We start from the raw sequence: 23,326 nt of genomic DNA on the forward strand, positions 1-23,326 counted from the left end.
CAGGCGACCGCTTCACTAATCATACCTCATTCCCTCTCAGAACGTGGATGGCACGTGACATAATGGTCACTGCTGTACATTTATGCTGCAGTTGCTCAGCATCTTATGTTTGCTATAAGATAATCAGGCTGTAGTTTTCATTCTTTTAAATGAGGCATGCTCCTTTTTTATAACATGTAAAGCACTATCTTATTTATCTGAGTGGTCAAGAGGATCAAGATAATCAGCAATTTGGACAAACCAGAGCATTGCTTACCTAGAGTAACTTGGACACAGAATTATGCTAAATACCATGGTATTTGAAATATATATACAGAGATCTAGATGCATTATGACATGAAGTAATATAGAAATGTATAGTACAAATTCACGGAAACTTCAGTCAAAAGTTTAGGGGGGAGAGTCTCCAATTTACAAAGTTGTATGTATGAAAGGGCTACGCAAGAGATACAAGTGGAACTAAAATAGTTGATGGTAATTCAGTATTAGATACAGAACAAGTGGGACATTCTCTTTTATTGGGCCATCTTCTAAATAGTGGATGAGAGCTTTTTAGTTTCACAGAACTCTTTTTCAGGCACATATATTAAAAGAGAAAAATTAAATGGAAGAGGGGAAAGGGGCCAATGTTTATCATGGTTCTGCATCATCTTTTTGATTTTGATATTTTATTTCAAAAGCTATTGCCAAAGCAGAATCCAACCACCTATTGCCAAAGCAGAATCCTGTCAAATCTGAAAGCTCACATCCAGTTGATTCAGTAAAAGATGTATCCTTGCTCGTTCTACATTGTTTTCTATGTAGCACCAGCAGCATGAGATTTAAATATGCATGGAAATGCTACTACAGACATGCACAAGATCTGTCTATGGTAAAAATAACAGGTGTGGTGGTTTACTCATATCTATACATAGGCATGCTCTTAGCACTAAAACTTTACCCAAATTCAAAATCCTTGTGAACGGCAAACAGAGCAAATTAAAACTTGGACTTGAATGCGGCTTCTAAGCCTGGCATTCATTTGCAAGTATCCCTTCTTTGTGTTCTAACTTGTAATGCATTTGTAAAGTTTCTTTTCTCTGTGATTGAAAACTGCATTTTCGGCATTGAAATCTGCACTCTCTCCTGTACGTTTCACTCCCTACAAAGTCCTTCCACCTTGCAAAATCCACCGACAGGCTGACACTGCCCTGAATTCCAACGCAAATGTCAAAAGCCTGCACTTCCAAATTTCAATAAAAATTTATCAAATGTTGTAGTTCAATTTAATACTTCAGTCTCATTTCACTTATAATATGCCAAAGCTCTCTCGTACACTCACACACATACACAGAGACATACATGCAAAGTGGATTTTAATTACTGCACAGGGGGTTGGAAAGGAGAAGGCCTATTAGTCCACAGAGCGGACACAGGAAGCAAGTCACAGAACACATTCTGTTCCAGACATATTAGCATCGATAAAGTTATGCTAGTTTAAGTGGTCTGTGAATTGCTCTTTTATTTATTTTTCTGTGTTTGTGTGTGTGTGTGTGTGTGTATATATATATATATATATATATATATATATATATATATATATATATATATATGTACGTGTGTATATATATGTATATATACATATATGCAAATATATACACACACGAACAGATATATCCATACACACAGCGAGATATGTTTGTGTGTGTGTGTGCATATGCAAGACAGCATGCGACTTATATACTGTACTCCTCTTAATGTTTCAATATCCCTAAGGCTGTTCAAACAATAGCCCAAGTGATACTTTATGCACACTGTTCTGGCCTTCCCTCATGCTTTTATCGGATGTGTATGTCGACTGGGAGGCTGCATATTTTTCAAGCACTACTGAAGGCCAAGAGATGCCGTTCCCGTTTTGCCATCTGGATCCTAACAGCTAAAACTGGCCTTATTAGCCAAACAGACCTATCTGCGTTTGTATTAACTTCAAACGTCTTTTCGCCTCGATTTAAACACGGCAGCAAGCTGCAGCGTCTTGCCAGTAATTAAAAGGGGGGGGGGTTGGGAGGGATGATTAACTGCAGGGAATGGCATCCGTTACATTTTATTTTATTTTTCCTTAAATTACACATTCAGATGGTTTGCCTGCCCCAAAAGCCAACCCGCCTCGGACATTTGTATGGGTGACATGTGGCAGTGTAAAGCCACAGAAGAAAATCAAGATACATCTGTCAAAACCACATCAGAGACAAGAGACAGCACGGGGGAAGCATTTATCATTTGGCTGAGGAGGCAGGATTGCAGAAAGCAGCCTCCCCCCCTGTCAAACCAACCTTTTGAAATCTCCAGCATGCCCTTAAACTTTCCGAAGAAGCAGGCCTGTGTGCTTCAGCAACTGCCCTCTCTACTCTGGCCTGGGCAGTGGAAAATGGCATCTTAAAGTCAAGGTCAGCTGTGTCACTTCGCCAAGGGGCTGCCTTTAATTACAACCCACGCAGTGACAGCCAATATGGATCGGAGGCTGGGTGATGTTAACCCTTCCTCCCCTCCCCTCAAGTTTGCAAGAAATAATAATTAAAAAGAAAAATAGAAAGACTATGCAACCGGTTCCAGCAAGCAGGGGTGCTGCTGAGAATTAAATTCTTGGAGTGAAGGCACTGGGGGCTGCAGAATTAATTGTGCACACCGACCATTTGTAAAATGCGCATCTATGTGTTTGGAGGAGTGGGTTCCACGCTGGTAGGCTTCTTGTCTGATTTGACAAGCCAGAGCTAATGAAGCTCAGGTTTGTGTGAGGGTCCTAAGCAGAAACTTTGTCTTCCGGTGCTACATTCCAGAGTTTGAGGGGGAATCAATGGACCTCTAAGCCCGAAGAACCACAAGTCAGACCGAGCTGGAGAGAATGCTGCACTTATGGGCTATTCCACACTTTATAAAGAAATCATGTTTGCTGTGGCTCCACAGGTCGCTCAATGCATAACAGACATGCGTCAAGAAGGGACACCCAATCAGGTCTTCCAGTATATGTTCACAGCATGGATAGAAGACTGTATTTGCTTACTACAAGAAGCACTAGTGAAACGCCACTATTGCCACATCTCAAAACATGACGCTAAAACATAATGCTATGCTAACATTTTTGTGCTTATAAACATGTGGGGTAAAATAGCCAATGAGAGCACAGAACAGGAGACAGGTTGAAGGGAAGCCTCTTCCCAGCAGACTTCTCCCTTCGGTGATTTGGCCATGTTCTGATGGGGCTACCGCAGTTTACATTAGTGTTTCCTGCAGCACTACTCAAAAGGAAGTGGGTGGAATTATCAAGGCTGGGAAGTTAAACAAACTCAAAGCAAACAAAGCAGCTCATTGATGACCCAAAGCTAGACACTTAGTCAGTAGTGTGGCACGGGTCTCTAGATTCTATAGATAATCATAAGAAAACAGTATGCACGTATATGCTTAATATAAACAGAAATGCTTTGTACGAATTAGTAGAGCAAAATTCCATGCCTCTTGCAGTCTACAGGCTTCAAACAGGCCAGCAATAAACTCGCAACTGCTTCCTTCTCTTTCCCGCTCCCCCCGCCCCCCCATCGCTTCGATTTACCTGCTATATGTTCCTGTTTAGGGCAAATTCCTCTAGATGACGTTGACAAACAATCGTCATCCTCGGGCGTGACCTGGATGCCAACCTCCACAGGATTGGATGCTTTTCTCAGCTCGCTCGGCGAGGGCGAAGGGGGCTTATCCACAGCCTTCTCTAGGCAAAGGGTGCCATTGCATTGTTTCCGTTTGTGCTCAATAAAAATAAGGATGTCCCCCAATGGGAAGTTCATCTGACACTGGCCACATGTAAGAAGGTCATGGTCCCCTTCTGGAGCTCCCAACGTACCATGATCTGGTTCGTCATCGGTGAGAATGGCTTCTAGAGGTTCGGCTGCAGTAAGAGAGGACAAAAAGGACAACTTTAATATCCCAGAGAGGAGAAATGAGGAAGAACCAGGGGGGGGGGGTGAGGGCAACCCCTGCACTAAACAGGTCCACGTTTCAAAAACATGAAGGATGTTTGAGAACTACAGTGTCTCATCTTCACCCTAACATCTTGCTATATACTCTGACCCAATGGGTATCTTTTGTCTTCATACAGGAACAAAAGAGACTTCATTTACGTCAAGGATCTTCCTTAATATAAAGAGGTGCCTTCAGGAGGGAAGGCACCCAACATACCCCCAATTTTTAAAGTTCTCTCATGCTTTTTTTTTCTTTTTAAAGAGGCAAACAAGATTAAGCCAGTGCAGTCCCAACCGCAAGACGGCAAGAGAGCTTCCCCTTTACAGCATGTTGTCATTTCAACAGGAAAACGAATTTATCAGCAGCGCTGAGCGGGATCTATCTAAAGGGGAAAGCAGCTCCAATATGAGTAACCGTAAAGAAGGGGCCACTTTAGAGTCTCTCTGTGTGTTAGAAGGTCCAAGCAAATCTGCTCTTTTGAGTGAACAAATCGATGCAATAAAAAACACTGGAGAGGAATTATGTTGTTATTAATACTCTCCAAAGGTCTTCAGAAGTAAGACTAGGACAGCTACTCTTGCAAATCGCTTTGTGTATGTATGTTTTAGGATTTTTTTTCCCATGGCAAGTATGATATGTTTGGATACCATGCAATGTTTAAGGTTGCAGGTATAAGCCAGTGTGTGTACATGCCTACAAAAATACAAGTACACATAATCACAAGACAAAATAGCTTGCGTGTGCTGGCCTGTCACCTGGCACACAGCACCCAAACAGGTCTGCTACTTATTTCAAGGCATGCTTGCATGTTCTGTGTTGTACACCATGCAGCCGTAAACAGAATCTCAACTGCAAAAAAGCTTGTGTTCTCTCTAAAACAGCCAGGCAAACAGGAAAGAAAGATAACCAATGATCATTCATATAAATCTTCATATTCTTTTTTTTTTTTACAGCTCTCTCATTTTCAACTGTGCCACCCAGGAAAAAAATTGTCTGTGTTTCCAAGTCACATTGGCAATTGCTAGCTACAATTTAAGGAAAGATGATACTTCGAAAGACATAAGAAAATAATCCAATTAGTGTGAGGTGCGCTTACCCTTTCCCTCAAGGAAAGGAATGCCCCAATAATTCAAAAACATATTTGTACCAGTGGCCTTCCTAAGATTAAAAAACTGTATAAAGCCAATTGAATCAGAGTTTTCATAACAAGAGAGGGTAAGTCTTCTATTTGGATTTGAAGTACTTCTCCTAACATTGTCAGGGTTGATTAATTTCCTGTACGAGCTCCAGAAAGCTCCATTAAGAGCCCATTTCTGCACACCCTATCACCAGTAGATAGCTTAACAAGACAGACCTGTACTGGGGGTGCTTTCCCCCCCCTCCCATTTACATTCTCCTGAATTATCTAGGCAAAAAGGGAGCCATGTAGCATTCGTGATTCCACAGAGACATAAGAAAAACCCAGCCTGGCCAGTGAGTTCCCTACAGCTACCACCCAGTCCTCTCACCCACAAACAAACGTGAAATGGCATTCTTGCAAAATATCAAATGCTAGCAGTTACGGGAAGTGTGGCAGGACCCAACACCTCAACAGTTAATCAGCTTGACCTTCTTTAGCATGCGGCCAATTTCACATTTAATGAACTTAAAGCCACAGAGAATCAAAAAATAGATTTTAATTTGACTGCACCATATTGGAACAGGTTTTGATAAAAGTGCAAAAAAAAATCAAACTTCAGTTAAATTTATTTTCAGTCCTAGCTAGGTAGAATATGGGGAGGGGGGTAGGAGAGCATCAAGAATAACTCCCAAATGTGCAGAATAAAATAATATTGAAGTCAGTCTGCACCTCTCATACCTGGTATCCAAATAGAACAAATGGTTATAAATTCTGGCCTTCAAAATTTTCTCCTAATTTAAGGTAAGGTCAATTACAGAAATATAGGTGTTATATTCTTTATGTTTTCAGCACATGGAGGAACTTGTCTAAGCTTCTTGATCATTTACGGTAACAAACATTAGTTTTTCCAGAAGTACAAAAGAAAAAGAGTAAGTATAAGAGCATGTTGCAATTTTTTTTCTTTTTGGAAGAGTGACTATCAGATTGCATTTTGACCAAGTGACAACACAACCACAATGACAGGTAGTCCCAACAGGTTTCTTTCTCACTCTCAAGATATTTTAACTTGGATTATTTTTTCATACAAACTTTGGAGTACACTCCAAGCAGGAAGATGTCAGAACAATTGAATACTTCTCTGTAACAGGAACCTCTGCCTATCTAGTTTGTCAAACTACAACATTTTTTTGTTTCTTAGGCCTGATGTGTTCATGAAATGTGTAATATGGTTTAACAAAACAGACAGTCACCTTTTCAGGCAGTCAAAAGTCATGCTAAACAATAGCCAAGAAACGACAGGCACAAAAAAGAGATTTCTGGAAATCACTAAAACTGGGGTGAGTTCTGAGCAAAATCAGCAACTCAAAAGCTTTGATTACTCCTCTACATCTCAGCCAATTAATTTTATAGGAGGTAAAGTTCGCGGAAATACAAGATATTAAAATGTACAGATATAAATCCCCTAACCTCCACTTCCCCCCCCCCAACATTCTTAAAATAAATGATTGCTAATTTAAAAAAAAATTACAGAGTGATGTAAAAAATCAGGATTGGGGCTACACTCTTTTCAGAACCTTTGGCTTAGTAAGTAAAGAATCTGAGGCAACATTTTCACCACCATTATTTTAAACCAGGTGCATCTTAAGGAGATCTAATTCATATTTGCTGCCTATTTGCATGAAAACGTTTTTCTAAATCAACTGTCTTAGCCACTCAGATATTCGTGCATCGGATTTTGCTGTTTAAAATATCCTGCAACAAGGGATCTGCAAGAAAAATCAGTCTCTGTATCTTTTCTTTATAAAGGTTAACCTTAAAAAATAGCACACGGGGAAGAGAAGCGGGTAAATTCAAAAACAAAGCCTCCGTGTCACGGATTTCACCTCTTTCCACAGGCAAGGAGATGAAGACAGAAGGAAGCAGAAAAGAAAGGGGAGGAAGCACTTTCCTCGATTAGAAAAATGTATATTTCATATATGAAACATGGATTTAGCAAACAGGTCAAGCCTTGCCGGCAAACCATGGAGAGCAGCTAAACAAAACAAAAGTCTCTTTTCAAAAAATTTAAATGAGAAAGAATCCAGCAGCAACCGAATTTCAAGTTTGCCTCCAAATGTATCCTAGCACTAGTTTAACGGTTTGAAGTCATACGGGAAAGCCAAGCTGGGGGGAGGGGGGCTATTTTTTAAAAGCACAACAGAAAAGGGGAAGGAGCATGCAGCCTTTAGGTGAATGGAAAGAACTTGGGAAGAAACACAATGAGGAGGGAGAAATGCCTTAGAAAGGGAACCTTCATCCACAAACACGTGCAAACCAAGCCAGGGTGTTTCCTTGCCTTTTGGCTAGGACCAGCCATTCTCTTTTCAATCTATCCTTTTTTAAAAAATAAGAGAACTATTTATTTTCAAAAGCAACGATCTGATCTCAAATAGGGCTGGGGGAAGGGGGAAGGGGGGAGTGGGTGATAACAGATCCCCACCAAGCCACCCAAACAAAAGCAGATGCTTTTCAAGTCAAGCCAAAGAAATGAGAAGTCACTGGAAAGAAATCCCCACATCCTCGGCTCTCCGCAGAGTTGCAAGCTTTTCCTTGCTTCGCGCAACTCCTTAGCAACCTCTGGGTGGGTGGCTGTGTATATATTTAAATGTATATGTGCATACATTAGAGAAGAATTCAGGTAATGTTTCAGTGCTTTTTATTGTCTCTGACTCATCTTTGCACTGAGGAGCTTTGCTAGGTTTTCCTTTGAGAAGGGGAAAAATCAAATGCCAAGTTGTTAGTCCTCCTGATCAACCCAGAAGTCTTTCTGCAGCTTCTTTCCAATGGAGGGACATTGGGAGCGGGCATCACAACAAGCAAAGGCTTAAGTGAGAATCTGAAAGGTGGGTGAGCGGAGGTGTCATTTGTAACTACGGGATGCTTTGGGTTCTTTCCCTCGGCATCCATACAAGAAGATAAAATTAAGAACAAAGGGGGGTTGGAATTACTTGGATGGGGAGGGAGGGAAAAAAGCTCTACATGCTCACAAACACCGCCCCCACCCCTCGAAAGGGAGTATGTAGAGAATTAAAGCATACCAGGGAAACAGATCAGGTGCAAGTTCGAGGCGCTTTTTTGATCTCACTCTGCCTCCTAGCGGCCAAAATTGGCATTTTTAAGGTGGGAGGGAATCTCATATAGATTTCCACCCCCCTTTTCTTCCAAGGTTCATAATGGAGGGGGGGGTTAACAACTTGCATAGAATCTGTACAGATTCACCTAACAAACTTTTCCACCTACATATTTAAAAAGACACTCAGGGCTATTTATAATTTTTTGTATATCTAGGGATTTTTTGTTTGTTTAATTGCTAGGTCTCCAAGAATTGGGAGGGGGAGAAGAGGGTACTAGCAAATGATTATTTTCAAAATAATCAGTAGACTCTTCCCAACCCCCAACCCCCTCACGAAGATGGCATATTTGTGATAAAAAGTCAAATTAGGTTATCAGTTTGGCCGAAGGGAGGGAAGCTGAATAGTTGTTGCAACGGGCTTGAGGGGCGATAGGACGTCCAGAAGTATGACAGTTATGTTGCAACAGATAATACAACTCTCTACATTTTTTTAAAAGGGGGTCCTAAGAAAACGCCGGAAAGGAAGCGGGGAAAGATAATGTATTGAGAAGGTTCCTTTTTTAAAAAATCCTTTTACCTCCTTGCTATGTGTGTGTGTGGGGGGGGGGGGGTAAAACCTGCTATTAGGAGCAATTTAAACGTCAACGTTGCAATACCAGCATTACTCTGCATTACAATACAGGCAGGGGTTATATCAAGGGGGAGAGGTGGAGATTGCAAATGCAAACTTTTTTTTGCAAAAGCAAACCAGTGGAGAAAGGTGTAACAAAACGCCTAAAATAAGAGCAGGCAATGTCTTTTTTTCTCCTGTTTTGCAAACACCGCACTAATATAATTTCATCTGCCGCCACCCCCCCCCCCCCAGTCCAGACCAGACTTCCCTTTTGTGTTGCAAGCAAAGCAGGCGCTCGAAGCTTTTGTGCACGACTTGGCTTGGGGGCAAAGAGAAAGGGGAGAGCCGAACCCACGCGCTGCAAAAAAAGAGAAAATTTCAATTCGAAAAAAGCAGCAACGTTTTCGCCTGGCGTTGAAATGGCTGCTGGGCTGGGGAGTTGTGGGGGGGGGGGGAGAGAAGTCTTTATTTTTATCAATCCCTAACTGCGATCAGCCCCGCAAAGCTCGATGGAGACTTCTTTTGACTATCCGTCTCTCGCCTCCATGCGCGCGCCTACAACGTTGCGATTTTCTCGCTCTTTCCCAAAGCGTTTGTTCTCCTCGTCTGTTTGCTGGCAGCGAGTCCGAAGCACACGCGGCGCTTGTAAACATTCAGACACGAGATTTTTCCCAATCAAAATCCACTTCCACTTTTTTTCCTCCTTTTTTTGAAAATCTTCCAAAAAATAGTAGGCGAGGGAGCGAGAGAGAGGAGGGAGACCCAAACCACGCTCCGAGCTCTCCCTCGCCTCACTCGCCTTTCGCTTCAGTCTCAAGTTTTTTTCTGCAAAGCAAAGAGTTTGGGGGCCGAGGAGGAGGGAAGAGAAAGGAGGGAGGGGGCCGGGAGACCGCCGGCGAGGAGAGGCGCTGGGCGAGGGGGAAGGAGAGCTCAGAAGGGCAGCCCGAGAGCTCCGGCCAAGGCAGACGCCGCGTCTGCCCCTCGGCTGCCCTTTCGCCGGGAGGGTGGGGGGTGGGGTGGCTGGGGGGAGAAAAGGAGCGGGACACGCACGGAGCAGTGGCGGGGCGATCTCCCACCACCCCGGTCTCGCCAGCGGAGACAAAAGAAGGCCCCCTTTTTGCACATTTTGAGCGCCTGGGGGGAAAGAATAAAGGGGGGCTGGACGCAGGCAGGGAAAGCAGGGCTTGGAAAAAGGGGGGTCCATCCGACAGGGCGCCCCAAGATCTCCCGATCCGGATTTCGCTCCTTCCTCGTGGTTGCAAACGCGCGTTTCTTTTGCACGCACACGTACATATCCCCCCCCCCGTCTCTCTTTTGCAAGATCTGCTCTCGCCTGCTTCTTTTAAGTTGCAATTCATTTGCAAGCTGCAGGCGCACGCACACACATGCACACTGTCGCGCGCTCTCTTCCGGCACAATATCTATAGTGGGATCAATGGGGGGGGGAATTAAATGGAACTTTGAGCGAGCGCCTGAATGCCGAAGGAGGCGGCTGGAAAAGTAAGCGAGATGCTCGCGTTGCGGGGGAGGGGGAAGGGGGAGAAACTGACTTCAAGGTGAGTTGCTCTTTTTTCCCCGTTTCCAAAACTAAAAAAAGGGAAAAAATTAAAATGCATGCACCAAAAAGACTTCTCGTGTGCCAGATGCAGAGGGTGCAATTTTTAAAAATATATAGATCTCTCTTCCAAGGGAGGGGGGAATTAGGCAGGCAGGCAGGCAAGAAGGTTTACTTACGTGAAAATTCCCGTTTGCTTAAGTGCTGGGGTTTCCCTTGCTTGCGGCGCGACATTGTGGCGGTGGCTGCTCGGGCGGGCGCGCGGCGAGCTCTCTTGCACGGATCACATCGGGAAGCGCCGGGTTAGAAAGGGAAGGAGACTCCCGAGAAAATATCTTCATCAATGTCTTTTGACATCCAAAATAAATTAGAAATAATACAAAGATGGCGCGGGGAAGATGAATTGTGGGATAGCAGTCATGGCTTTTTTTTTCTTTTCTCTTTTTTTTTTCCTTTTTCCCCCCTTTCTGTGCAAGAGAGGAAGAGAGAGAGAGAGGGAGGGAAAAAAAGAAGAGAGAGAGAGAGAAAGGAGAGAGAGGGAGAGAAAGAGAGAGAGATGAAAAAAATGGCAAAAGCCCCCCTGAGCTACAAGTTCAAGTGCGGACGTGACGTCCCTACGAACTTGAACGTCAAGCGACTGGCTGGACACAGACATACAAAACATGGGCAGGGCGAAACTGGAGGAAGGGGGTGGAGGGAAGGAGTGCGCCACGCCAATGGACAGTCATCAGGGGCTGGACATGAGCGAGCGGCGGCTGGGGGGGGGGAGCCCGTCGCAGGGCAAGCCAATGGCCAGGGATGGGGAGGAGGGAGAGGGGGTTGCCCTCCGAGGCATCGGGCGCACGCTGCCGCCGCGGCTCTGGAGGAGGCGTGCGGGAGGAGGAGGCGGAGAGCGCAAAGGCGCGCACGGGAGCCCAGCCGGGAGTGACCGCCAAGCAAAAGGGGAATTGAAAAAAGGCAGCACGTTGGCGGCGCGGGAGGCTTGTGTGTGTGTGTGTGTGTGTTTATTTCAAGACGGGAGGGAAATTTAAACGCGATTGGAGCGGGGGGAACGGGCAGGCGAAATGGAGGGGATGCGCAGCACCCAAAGTCTTTTTTCGAGCGTACGTTTTAATTCCCCCCCCCCTCGCCTTGGCTAGCTTGCTCGGCACTTGGGGGACGACGGAGAGCGGCATGGCGCGTAGAGGCGCACGCTAGCGACCGCGCACGCCGCGTGGCCGAAGATCGCACACAAAAAGAATGAATGGACGGCCGCGCAGACAATTGCCTCCGCTGGGGGAGATCGTCGAGGCCAGCGGGGTGTCGCCGGCCAGAGCCCCCCGGGGCAACTCGCGGGCAGGGCTGGAGGGAACGGACGTGCCCTGCCGTGTGCCTCGCCCGCCGCCACTCGGAGGTACACTGCCTCTAATCATGGAGGCTCGCATATGGCTCTTCATGGCTCCTGTGCCTGGACAGACCTGATCCTCTAGGAATATATCTAACCTCTTCTTTTTAAAAAAGCAGGTTAGGCTAGTGGCTGTCTGCGTGCACGGTTTTGCTGAGAAGTGACTGCGGAATAAACTGACCCAGCAGGGTACCTGAAGATGTTCTCCCTTATTGGCACTGGGTTTGAATCCCCATACATTATAAACGGGAGGTGACATGGCATGTCTTGCAAAAGAGTGGCTGAAATGTGCCCAAGGGTCGGTAACCTCTTAGTAGAATAGGACTGGGCCAGGAGCAAAAGTGAAGGATTTGCAAAAGGCAGCAACAGAAAAAGGTGTTGAGCTAAAGGTGACTCAATGCAAACTAGAGCTTTGCTGGGGGAGGGGAGGTGGATCCAATTGATGCCAATAAGGTTACTCTGGAGTAAATGTTTTGCAGATCTTGGCACTGGACATTTTAAAAAGAGGAAGAAACCAGCAGCCCTTCTCCACTCTCTGGCAATGAATTATACAAAATGTATAAGGAAAATGGGTTTAAAGGGTTTTTTTTAAGCAGAATGTTTTTTAAAAAAATAAAGTGAGAATGTCTATAAGGAAAAAGAGAAAGGAACTTTTGTGATTCCCCACCTAAAGTGCACAGGTGGGGGGGAGGAACAGATCAACATTTTAACATTTAAGGAGGGGAAATTAGACAAGGGGGAAAGAATTTTCCAGTTGAAATGCTCAAAAATAAATAATAGGGAGAAAAAAGTGACCAGTGAGAAGAGCCAGGCAGAGTGACAATAAAATAGCTCCTCTTTAAAATAAAGGAGCCTTACAATTACTGAAAGGGATAGAGTTTAGGAAATCTCAAAGTTTCCTTTACTGGAAAATTTAGTGAGGAAAGGAAGAGCAAAAGGAGCAGGCTGGTAAAGAGGGGAGCAAATGTCTATGAGGGAGTTTTTTAGAAAGATTTTTTTAAATTATTCTTTCAGGTTGAGAAAAGTTCTTTGCTGATGGCAGCCACGAAGCAGAATAGCAGGCTAGTGGGAGCGGTGGAAGAAAGGCAGGGTGGCGGTGTGTCCTCCCTTCCTCAGCAAAGCCCAGGCTGTGGAGCCCAGGAGGGCTCTGGGTGAGGCACCGAGTATGAAACGGGCAAGGGCCGGGCTAAGGAAGGAGGGAAGCGCTCCAAGCCTTGGGGGCATGGCTGCCACACACCTGTGGGCAGGTAAAGCGCTTGGGCAGATGCCTTTGCTTCGGCAGAAGCAACCTGGGGCCCAGTCCTTTGCATGCTCACTCAGAAGTAATCAGAAGCGATTGATCCCATGTGGTCTACTCCTCAGTAACAATGTGGTAGGAGTGCAAGTTTCAGCACAGCCTTGGAAAACTGATGCAAGTTTTAAAATGTGCTCTGGGCTGCAGTCCTGGCAGGCTGATTTGGAAGTTAGATCCAAGTGGAGAGAGAGAGACATTTCTGGCTAAGGGTGCTGCTTTCTTTATATCTTGCCTGCTCTGCACATAGAGACCTAGCCTAGGAAGGTCTACTTGGATGTAACAGGGTCTTACTCCCAGGTAGGAATAGGATTACAGTCAATCCTTTTTTTTTACACCCACCATGAGCACTCTTAGCCTACATTCACACAGGTACTTACAAGTGAGGTATTCTCTCTCCCTCTCTCCTATGCACTCCCACCAGCTCAAAGTTGTGTTCACACAAATTCTCCCTTAAATTCACACAAGCCCTATTCAAGCTCATGTAGACTCTACTCTGTTCCACTAAAAGTCCCTCCTACACATCCCAACTGCTGTGTTACACACATAACCATTCTCTCTCTCACACACAAACACTTGCACATATACACAAAACCTCTGGCACTCTACTGCATCCACATATATATATTCCTTCTCTTACACACCAGGGGAAACTTAGAGACTGCAAGCATTTACACTCTTGCTTGTGAGTAAGCCTGCTTGAGCCCCACATTGCTTGGGAGCATAGGATCCTGTTGTTATTGTTATACAGGGGGAGGCAAGCCAAAGCCTCCTGTCTGAAGCTCACCCAAATGCTTCCTCTTTCCCACTTGCTCACCTACCCTGACAGCCTAGCCTGTCCTAGAGATTTCAGAAGCAAATCCCCTAGCTTTCCACTGAATTTACTTCCCAAGTAGCTTAATTGGGATCCTAGAGCAGGAGCGAAATGCCCTGGCATCATACAACACACACCTTCGCACACCCTGCACTTTCACAAGTCGCTCTCTTTTGCCAAGTCATAAATGGCACACCGACTTCCTCCTGAGTTGCCTCGGTGTCCTCTCTTTCTAATAAACTCGCACCTCCCAGAACCGGATCCGATGGCTTTAAGAAGGCGAACAAGAGACCAGCGCCATTCTCAAAAGTGCTTTCTTGCAACCAGGCCAATTGGGGAGACCAGAGCAGAGCTCCTGCGTGCGCCGCGCTCCCCAAGAAACCGAGAGTTTCCGAGGCATCGACCTGTCTCAGGAACGGCACCCGAGCGACTTGCTGGGACTGTAAGCAAGGGGCTCATCACGCGGGACTGTCAATAATGACGCTAGCCTGGAGGGGTGACACGGGACGGGGCTGGAATCCTCTCTCTGGCTTCCGCCTTTATTTATTTATTAATAATAATATTCGATTTATATACCGCTCTTCGGGACAACTTAATACCCACTCAGAGCGGTTTACAAAGTATGGCATTATCCCCACAACTATTTACTTATTTTGCGAAGAAACCACCGGGAATTGGGGCGGGGGGGGGGGGACGTGAAGTTGGCCGTTGCAGTTCCACGTTGCAGCCGCGGCTCCCGTAATTGCTCGGGCGAGCCTGTGCCTGTTTACCGAGAAGCAAGTCCCGCTCCGGGTAAGAGCAGAGTGCGCCGCTCCTGCAGCTCGGAACGTCAAGCAGGGGAAGGCGCCGGTCTTTCGCGGGCGCGGCTGTCTGGACGTTTCGAAGTCCCCTTGGAACTCGGCGCGGGACTTGCTTTCCAGTAAACGTGCCCGGGACGCACCCGTAGCAGTGCTGGGGGGAGCCGAGCCGCCTTTTCCGACCGGCGGGACTTACTTCTGAGTAAACAGGGGCGGCCTGGCTGAGCTTTGCAGCAGAGCGAGGACGCTTTGGGCAGCGGCGTGCGCGGTTGAGGGTTCCCCCCCCCCGGAGTGAGACCCGCCAGCTGGTCAGTTTCACCGGAGCGGCTCAGCCGTGCGCTCTCCGCCGGCACCGCAAGGGCTCCGCCTAGAATCTCCGAGCCGGAGTCTTTCCTGGGGAAAGCAGAGCCCGGGGGGCCGAGCCTGCAGCCAGGACCCGGCCCGCTCCAAAGTGCGCCGGGAGTCTTTTGTTTCGTTGCCTTGCTCGAAGCCGACTGCGACGCAGCAGCACCTCCGGGGCCGGGCCGGCGCTTCGCAGTCGGTCGGAAGGGCCTCCCCCTCGCCGTGTGGCGCCCCTCCAGCCGAAAGGTTGCCGGTCGTGAAAAATGACACCGGCTCGGATTTACCGTGCTGAGCGCGCGCGCGCGCGCGTGTGGATGTGTGCAGATAGAGAACTGGGGAGATGGAGGGACAGATAAGATGACAGAGACAAAGAAAAGACGCGGGCGAACACGACAGGGGGGAGGCCGATAAGATGGGAAGATTCTCCCAGAGAGCCCGAGCTTAAGCGGGAGATAAGCGAGATTCCGGAAGGGATAGATGGGGCCGGAGGGAGAGGCGCCTTCGAAGGGGACAGAGGGCAGGGGAGAGGAGGAGGTCAGCCCGAAAAGGACGAAGGGAGGGCGCGGGAAAGACCCCAGACTCCAGCGGAGATCACAGCCCTCGAGCCGAGTGCGCTGGCTTCAAAGCCACGAGTTTACTTCCACGGATTAATGGGGGGGGCGTGCGGGGCAGCAGAGGCCGAAATCCCCAACATGCTTTCTCTGAAGGCAACCCAGGGGGTGCGGCGGGGGCTGCCTTCCAAGAAAGCAAGTTTCGGATTTCACTCTCTGCTCCCCCACCTGCTCCCTTGTTCCTATTGGATCCAATGGGACAGGAGGCAGCCGGTTTTGCAAGCAGAACCGGCTAGAATGGGGGGGGGGGGGTAAGAAAGAGAAAGAATGACACACGTCGGTGTCAGAAGAATTTAATGCGCTCCTGCATCACAGGAGAAAACAATGCGCAACAACAAGAAACGCGATCCTATGTTTGTTTCAAAGGGGTGGGGGGGCATAAGGACGTGGATGAATCTCTCACTGGGTCTTGCAGTCTGGACTAGGTAGCCGGAACAGGTCCTCTCAGGGGAGCTTGCTAGCAAAGAGACCCCACAAACCCGATCCTATGCTGGTCAAACCCACTGCGCTCTCCAGGGCTTGGGCGCGGGTTGACAGCCAAAGCGCGGCTCTCCCCTCGTAAAAACACTCCAAAGAATCAGCCAGTCCTATTAAACAGCGAGAGGCCCTGAGATGCGCCCAGGGCAATCCTGTCCCCGGGCATCCACTTTCTCCATTCATTTCTACAGGTCTGCGCAAGCGACTTTCACTTGGTGTGTTTAAGGCCCAGAATAAAGCAGCTCTATCTGAACTAAGCGACGCGTCTTAATTTCCCTGCCTTTCTTAACTTATGGGAGAAGGCTTGGGAGGGGGGCACTTGGAGGGGGAGGAAAGGATTCACCGGCAGGCGAAGGGCGCTCGATAGCAGTTTGGGAAGAAATCGCCCACTGATTTCCGAGGGCGCCTCCAGGAAGAGGCAGAGGGCGCGAGATTTGGACCTCGCGGTGGTTTAAAGTGGGAGGAGGCTTGTTTGAGGCCCGAGAAGTCCCAGGCCGGCCAGGCTTGTTAGAATGAATGGGGAGTGCGCAAGCGCAAGAGAACTTCCCGGTGAATTGGCACCTCTGGAAGGCGCGCAGTTCGCCGGCCCCTTTAGAGCCAATGGGCGCACCGGGCGAGGGAGCGTTCAGAAGAATGGCGTACACCGACGGAGGGATGTTATTGGGGGGGGGGGGTCGCACTGTGGGTGTTGCTCCTGAGTAAAGGGGCAAAGGATCGGGCTGCGCAGCGGCGGTGGGTCTCTGTCTCTCTGAACACCAGCTCTGTGTTATTATAAGGCAAAACATCAGGAACAAGGAATAGTGTGGTCGTCTATCTGTGCTGACAAGTGAATGTGTGTAGTAAATTTTAGATGGGTAGCCGTGTTGGTCTGCAGTAGAACAGCAGGACTGGAGTGCAGTGGCCCCTTAGAGACCAACCAGATTACTAGGGTCTATCTTTCCAAGGCCAGAGCTCCCTTCTTCAGACTTATGAATGTGTGATTCTTCAAAAAATGCGTTTTCTACAGAAGGGGTTTTCTAGGCAGAAGGGTGGGTGGGTAGGAAGCTCTTTCCCAGCTGTGCGCTGGCGCCCGCTTGGCCACCTTGTATCTTATAGCCGGAAAATACATATATTGGTATATGTTTTCAGGGCGTCTATAAATCGGCGAGAGGGGATTCAGGATTGTGGGAAAGCGAACGACGCCCGAGACGAAGAAAGGGGTCTGAACAGCCTTGCATTTCAGAGGCGCTGTCTTTCTACACGTTCTTTCCCAGGGCGTGTACGAAACGGAGGTAGGTGTGCCCGGTATATGTGCACACTTATTGCATGTACAATCTATGTTGCGTGGAGTATCTGTGAGCAATGTGGCCAAAGTGAAGCACTGCTAAATTCCGGGTTCCTCACTCTGGCATTTGACTCAGCGGGATTTACAGTTTAATGCCATGTATGTTTGAGTAATCCCACCAGGGTCAATGTGGGTAGGCATGACTAGGGTCGCAGAAGGCGTGCCTTGCATATTCTGTAATAAAAGATCAGTATTCAAGGAATACTTCTAAGAGAATACACGCCCAGCGTGGCTGTCCAGGTCTTTTCCACACCTGGAATTTCGGCTTCCCTCTTCCCCGGGTCTTGTGAATGAAAACGTATTGCCAGGGCTGGGCTCGCTTTTTAAAGCCAGCCGTCCACCCGGAAGCCCCGGCCGGGGCTGCTTCAAGCAAAATAAAGGCACGGTTGCCCTGGCCAAACGGGGAGTGGGCAGGGAATGTGAAGGCGCCGGAGGAAACAGACCGGCCTTCTTACTGCCAGGCATTTGCCCCAGCTCGTAAGCTTCAATTTCCAGACATGGTTTGAAGCAGGAGGAAAGGGATGTGTGCGAACATCTGGTCAATTCTAAAAAAGAATACGGCCGTGTAGGAAAGGGGAGCGCTTCTCCTCCTAAAGGCGACAGTTCTCTTCTGGCCTGGAAAGTTGTTCAGGATGCTCCGAGGTCGCTGTTTTCCCCCCGATCCACCTTAATGTGGACTCGGGCTCCCGATAGGAAGCATGCTTCCCCCCACACACACTCGTTTCTTGGCGCTCACGGGAGGGATTGGGAGACGAGCATTTTGAATGTAACCACTAGGTATCCCTGTCCACAGCGTGAGAGAGAAAAGCAAAAGGCAGGGCGGAAAGCCCTCTCTTCGCTAGCGCTGGGCTGCTGAGTCAAGAACAGTTAAGCAGAATGCAGCCTCTCAGTTTCAACACAGCCAGAAGTTCTCTACTCCTTGGTAAGCACGTGGGCAGTGCAATCCTAAGCAGAGTTACTACGATCCAATCCTATTGAAAACAATGGGTGTAGACTGGAGTAACTCTGTTTAGGATTGCATTTGCAGTTACCTACTAGAAAGCGAGACCGTCGGTCCCTTCTCGCTGAGAATTGTCCTCTCCGAATAGCAGACTGGAGAAAAGTCTTTTTCCCAGCGCTTCCTACCTGAGATCTTCTAACTGGAGAACCTAACTTGAACCTGGGACCTTGTGCATACAAAGCAAGCGCTCTGCCCTTGAACCACCAAACAGCGTTGACTTGGGCCAAGGTCGTGGTTAGCGGTTCCGAACCCGAAGAGGTTTAAAAGCTCAGCACTGGCGGGATATGAATGCCGGAGAATGCATATCCGCACCACAGTGAAATAATTTTTTTTCAGTGCTAAAAGGTATCGGTTTGACCAGGCGGCCCTCTTCAGAATTAGGCGGGAGTAACTCTGCATAGGATTGCACTGCACTTGCCTCGGCTTCCCCAAACAAACCGCTTTTCGGCTGTGTAAATGTGCCCCAAGAATCGAGTTTGCAATGTACAGAATCACAGTGATGGTCTACCTTACAGGGCTGTTGTGATCTGATTTATAGAAAGCGCTTTGAACGCTCTGCTAAAGCGGCAAAAAAAAGGAACTCCCGCTGAATTCACTGAGATCGTCCTTCGGATTAAAAATCTTGCAAGGATCATCCTCTCCAACTAAATTCTCTCTCTCTCTGTCTCTCTCTCTCTGGCGTGCCGGCAGTTAAAAGCGAAAGTGCCAGGCGCTGTCCTGTTTACAGCAAGCCGGTCCCAAAGTCAACCGATCCGCTCCCGCCCAGGGAACCGGCGAGCCTTTGCGGGACAGAAATCCCGCTCCACGTGCTCGCTGTGCAACTGCTTGTTTTGGCCCGCGGTCTTGGCTAGCACAACACACGCTCTCTCCCTCCTTCCCTCCCCGCCTCCTTTCCCCCTCTCCTTTGAACAGAGGGACTTTTTTCAGCTTGGCTGGAGGGAGCCGCTTCTCGTCTCTCTGAACCAGAAGCGGCTGCGAAATAACTTGGGGCGCGGGAGCCGCCGCGTTCTCCTTCTCGCCATTGTGTTTTTTTTTAATCTTTCGGCCAAATCGCGACTTCATTTGGGCAGACCCATAAGGCCCGTTGAAAGCAAAGGCGCCCGCAGCCCTATCCTGTTGCCTGCTTACTCGGAAGAAATCCCCACATGGCCTTACGCCCAAGTCAGCGTGCGCAGGACGGCTGCCTTACCAAGGGGGTCTGCTCGCATTTCCTCGGGAACGATCCGCTTGGAACTGCGCGGGATTTGCTTCCGAGTAAACGCGCTTAGGCCCCGGCTGCCCTTGGGGCGAGATCACGCCTTGCCTTTTGGAATCCGAGCATGCTTGTGTCAAATCGTGGACTTCTCTGCAATTCTCCAGCCTTTGGAGAACAGGAAAGCAGGCCTGTCTTCTAATGCACTGGGGCGGGGGGGGGGGAGGGGCGCAGGCCCGGGAGAGCGTAAATCACAGAAGATTTCATAACCCTTTCAGTATGAAGTATGCGCCGCGTGGCCTCCAGACGTAACCTTTGGGAGGCAGGGGAGGGGGAGGAAGAGAGTGCTTTTATTTTATGGTGTAAAGTGCTTTTAGCTCCGGGGCTCGGGACGTGAAAGTGGTCAGCAAGCAGCTCCTTGCCAAAGATGGAGCTCGGGAGAATCTAGCCTTCACGCCAGCCTCTCCTTCGGGCGCTCCTTCTTGCTTCTACAGTCTGGGATAGAATGAGCCTGCCTGTGCTATTCATATGAACCACTTTGAAAATTGATGTAGGTGACTGATACCCCACCTCTAGGATCCTGGGAATTGTAGTTTGGGAGGATGCTGAGCATTCTTTCTGTCTGCATGTCCCCCCCCCAACACTTCCAAAGATTCCCTTGTGATGACATTATGTATTTACTTACTTAACTTTTCCCCCAAAGCAGGATCCAAAGTAGTTTACATCCTCCTCCTCGCTGTCATTTTATCCTTTGCACAGTCCTGTGAAGTAAGTTAGTCTGAGAGTGTATCCAAGGTCACCCTACAGGCTTCCATGGGCTTCCCAGATCCTAGTCTGACCCTCTAAACACTACACCATGCTGACTTTTAAGAAGCCTGAGTTTAGACATCCTCTCCAGTGTGTGTGTATTATGTGCTGTCAAATAGTTTCCAACTCATGGCGACCCCAATGAATTGATAACCTCCAAAATGTCCAGATCTCTGGCAGCTTTCTTTTTACTAATAATGGGTGCACATGATCACTATATGCTGAAATGAAACTGAAATATATGGGATGGAATTGACCACATATTCTTTCCCATTAACCCTCCCCAACCATCTTCCTCGCTTCCTCCTATGGCCTCACCTGTGCTGAACTTTAGATTGTGAGCTCCTTCAGGGAATCTTTTTTTGTTGTTGCTAGGCACATTAATGGTGCTATTTAAACAGGCAAGAAAATATTTTACAGACCCACCCCCACTTGGAGACTATCAAAAATATATTCCTATAACAGCATCACACATGTGCTGGCTCACACATGTCTGGTGCCTGGCTCACATATTGCCGGATACTGCAACTTCATATGGCAACCTGCTTGTGTGAAGGAGCCAACCCAGGTCATAAATCCAAAACAGACAGACCTGTTGTGTCACCTCATCTTATCAAATACCATGTTTTCCAGCTGACTCTCTGCTCACACATTCCACCTAGGCTCATCAAAGTTCAGCTGCTTTGCGTAGGGACCTCACTTCCCTTGCTAAGTGATGATGTGCAATGCTGTTTGAAATTAATTGGCACGGCTCATTCGGACGCATGCAAACCTGCCCCAAGCCTCCTACCACATGCATGGCCTGATTATTCCACTGTGATGTCCAGCATGGTGCCTTGCAAAATCATGGTGAAATTTACCTGGTACATCGCAATGAAGTGCTGCCATGGAAGTGGCTTTCAGTGACTGAGTAGGGGGCCATAACAGTTGAAACAAGTTTAGGAGCATCTGGTGCTTTAGGCTGCTGCAGCCCAAGGAAGTTGCAGGTCAGCTCCTCTGCGGTTTGGCACACACTCATTACTTAGCCAATTTGCAATCTGTTTCAGGGGTCTTTCCAACAGAGTGGTCTCTCCAGTCAAACCAAGTGACTGCTTGGGGCAATGTAGTGAGGACAGCACCAACCCCCTGGAGGGGTTCAGCCAGCCCTCGGCATTAGCCACACAGGTGACTGGCATCTGCTATGTGGCCATCTGCATTGGTGAGGTCTAAACCAAGCCACTGAATGAATGCTGCCTCCCTCTTCAGTGCTGTGACATTTTTATGGTCATTAGCAGCTCTCTAAACCAGTCTAATCATGTTCCCAGTGGTAAGAAAGTGTTTTTTGAAAGCCTAAAGCTGTGATCCCCAACATGGAGCCTTTGGGCACCATGGAGCCCACTGTTGTTTCCAAGCACCTGGTTGCTTTTTCTCCAAAAGACCTCTTCCCCAAGGCAAAGAGCCACTCCTAGGAGCAAGGGGTGCTTCAAAAGTCCCCAGGAAGCATCAGCCTTGTTTCTGCAAGGAGTGCTTGTTCCAAAATAGGTATTTCTATCATATGAGCAAGCTTGGCTTGGGACCTCCCAGACTTTTGTAACTGCCTCCTCTGACAGCTATTTTGTGATTGGCAGTCATTTTGTGGTGGTACCCACTATTTCCCCTCAACATTTCAAAAGTTCCCACAGGCTTAACAAGGGCTGAATCCACATTACCTCGGCGTGTCCCGGTGTTGCACTAAATGTTCGCTAAACACCCAGAAGTATAGCGTCTTTCTAGCGCGATTCAGAAATTGCGCTTGAAAGATGCTATACTTCTGGGTGTTTAGTGAACATTTAGTGCAACACCGGGACGCGCCAAGGTAATGTGGATTCAGCCAAGGTTGGGGATCCCTGACTTATAGCATGCAGACAATTATGATACGTATTAATGTAACAACAGGTTCTGAAAGAGAATTCAAATACCCAGGCTGACTGTGACATCAAAGAAAGAAAGCTAAAAATAGTTAAGACAGCAAGATGCTTTAGCTGGCCAGGCCTGCTATCCATTCACTGTGTCCAAGCTAGAATTGACACATTACACAATAGCAAATTTGGGGTTGAACCAAGCGTGCACCTAGGAAGGAGCTGCAGCCAATCACAGATCAAGGTCACTGTGTTTTGGCAGATAACATTTTTACCATACATCTTAGGTCCAAACTACATATTATGATATTTGACATGTTTTCAGCCTTCCCCCAACCTTACTTTTAAGTATTCAGTCACACATGACACTGAGGGAAACTCATTTCCAAAGTGCTTGTGGCCCATCAGCACACATGCAGCCCCCAATGGGGCAAACAGTTCCCCCTTGGTCATTTGGGGTGGGAAACTTGGCATGGGGGAGAAGGCTGAATCCTCCCCTCCCCATGCCACAGTCCTGCATCAGGCCCCTGAAAACTTGGGCCGTTCCCATAATCACAGTACCTTTTTGCAAGTCATACCAGGGCCCTCCCAACATCACATACCAAATGTGGTAACATACAGCTGGCCCTTAGGTGTTCACTTCCAAACATAACATGTAAACCATACACTTCAAAACAATGTGCAAAGTGTTAAAACCTATCAAGAATATTCCTCTTTTTCCCTGTTGTATTTTCCTGAGTGGTAGTAGGTTCTTACATATTTTATTTTCCAGACTATTCAAGTAATCAGACTGTGCAATCCTAAGAACATGTCCAATGGAGTAACTCGGAGTAGGCCTGCTTAGAAAGGCACTGAAAATATCTGTATCCTGATTTGCAGTTTCTTTCTGTTGTACCTTAACACCTTTGATAACTGTGTAAACTGCATATATAAAGTTACTAATAATAACTAAGCATACATACAGCCCTGATTGATATTACAAACCTCCTCCTTGGTCAGTCATTGAATCTGAGGGAGAAA

At 47.7% G+C, this 23,326-nt stretch overlaps 1 protein-coding gene across 4 annotated transcripts in view; it reads right to left on the reverse strand.

The window, feature by feature from the left end:
- BCL11A (BCL11 transcription factor A) overlaps window positions 1–11,085 on the reverse strand; it is a 190,202-nt gene extending 179,117 nt beyond the window's left edge. For all 4 annotated transcript variants that reach the window (XM_054987392.1, XM_054987382.1, XM_054987373.1 and 1 more), the window contains exons 1-2: window positions 10,570–11,085; window positions 3,587–3,916 (exon numbers count right to left, since the gene is read on the reverse strand). In XM_054987392.1, the coding sequence (XP_054843367.1) occupies window positions 3,587–3,916; window positions 10,570–10,624 (385 nt within the window). In that variant the 5' untranslated portion in view covers window positions 10,625–11,085. The remainder of the gene's footprint in view (window positions 1–3,586; window positions 3,917–10,569) is intronic.
- Between the last annotated feature and the right edge of the window lie 12,241 nt (window positions 11,086–23,326).

Source organism: Eublepharis macularius, chromosome 1 (assembly GCF_028583425.1).
Source record: "Eublepharis macularius isolate TG4126 chromosome 1, MPM_Emac_v1.0, whole genome shotgun sequence".
Taxonomy (NCBI): domain Eukaryota; kingdom Metazoa; phylum Chordata; class Lepidosauria; order Squamata; family Eublepharidae; genus Eublepharis; species Eublepharis macularius.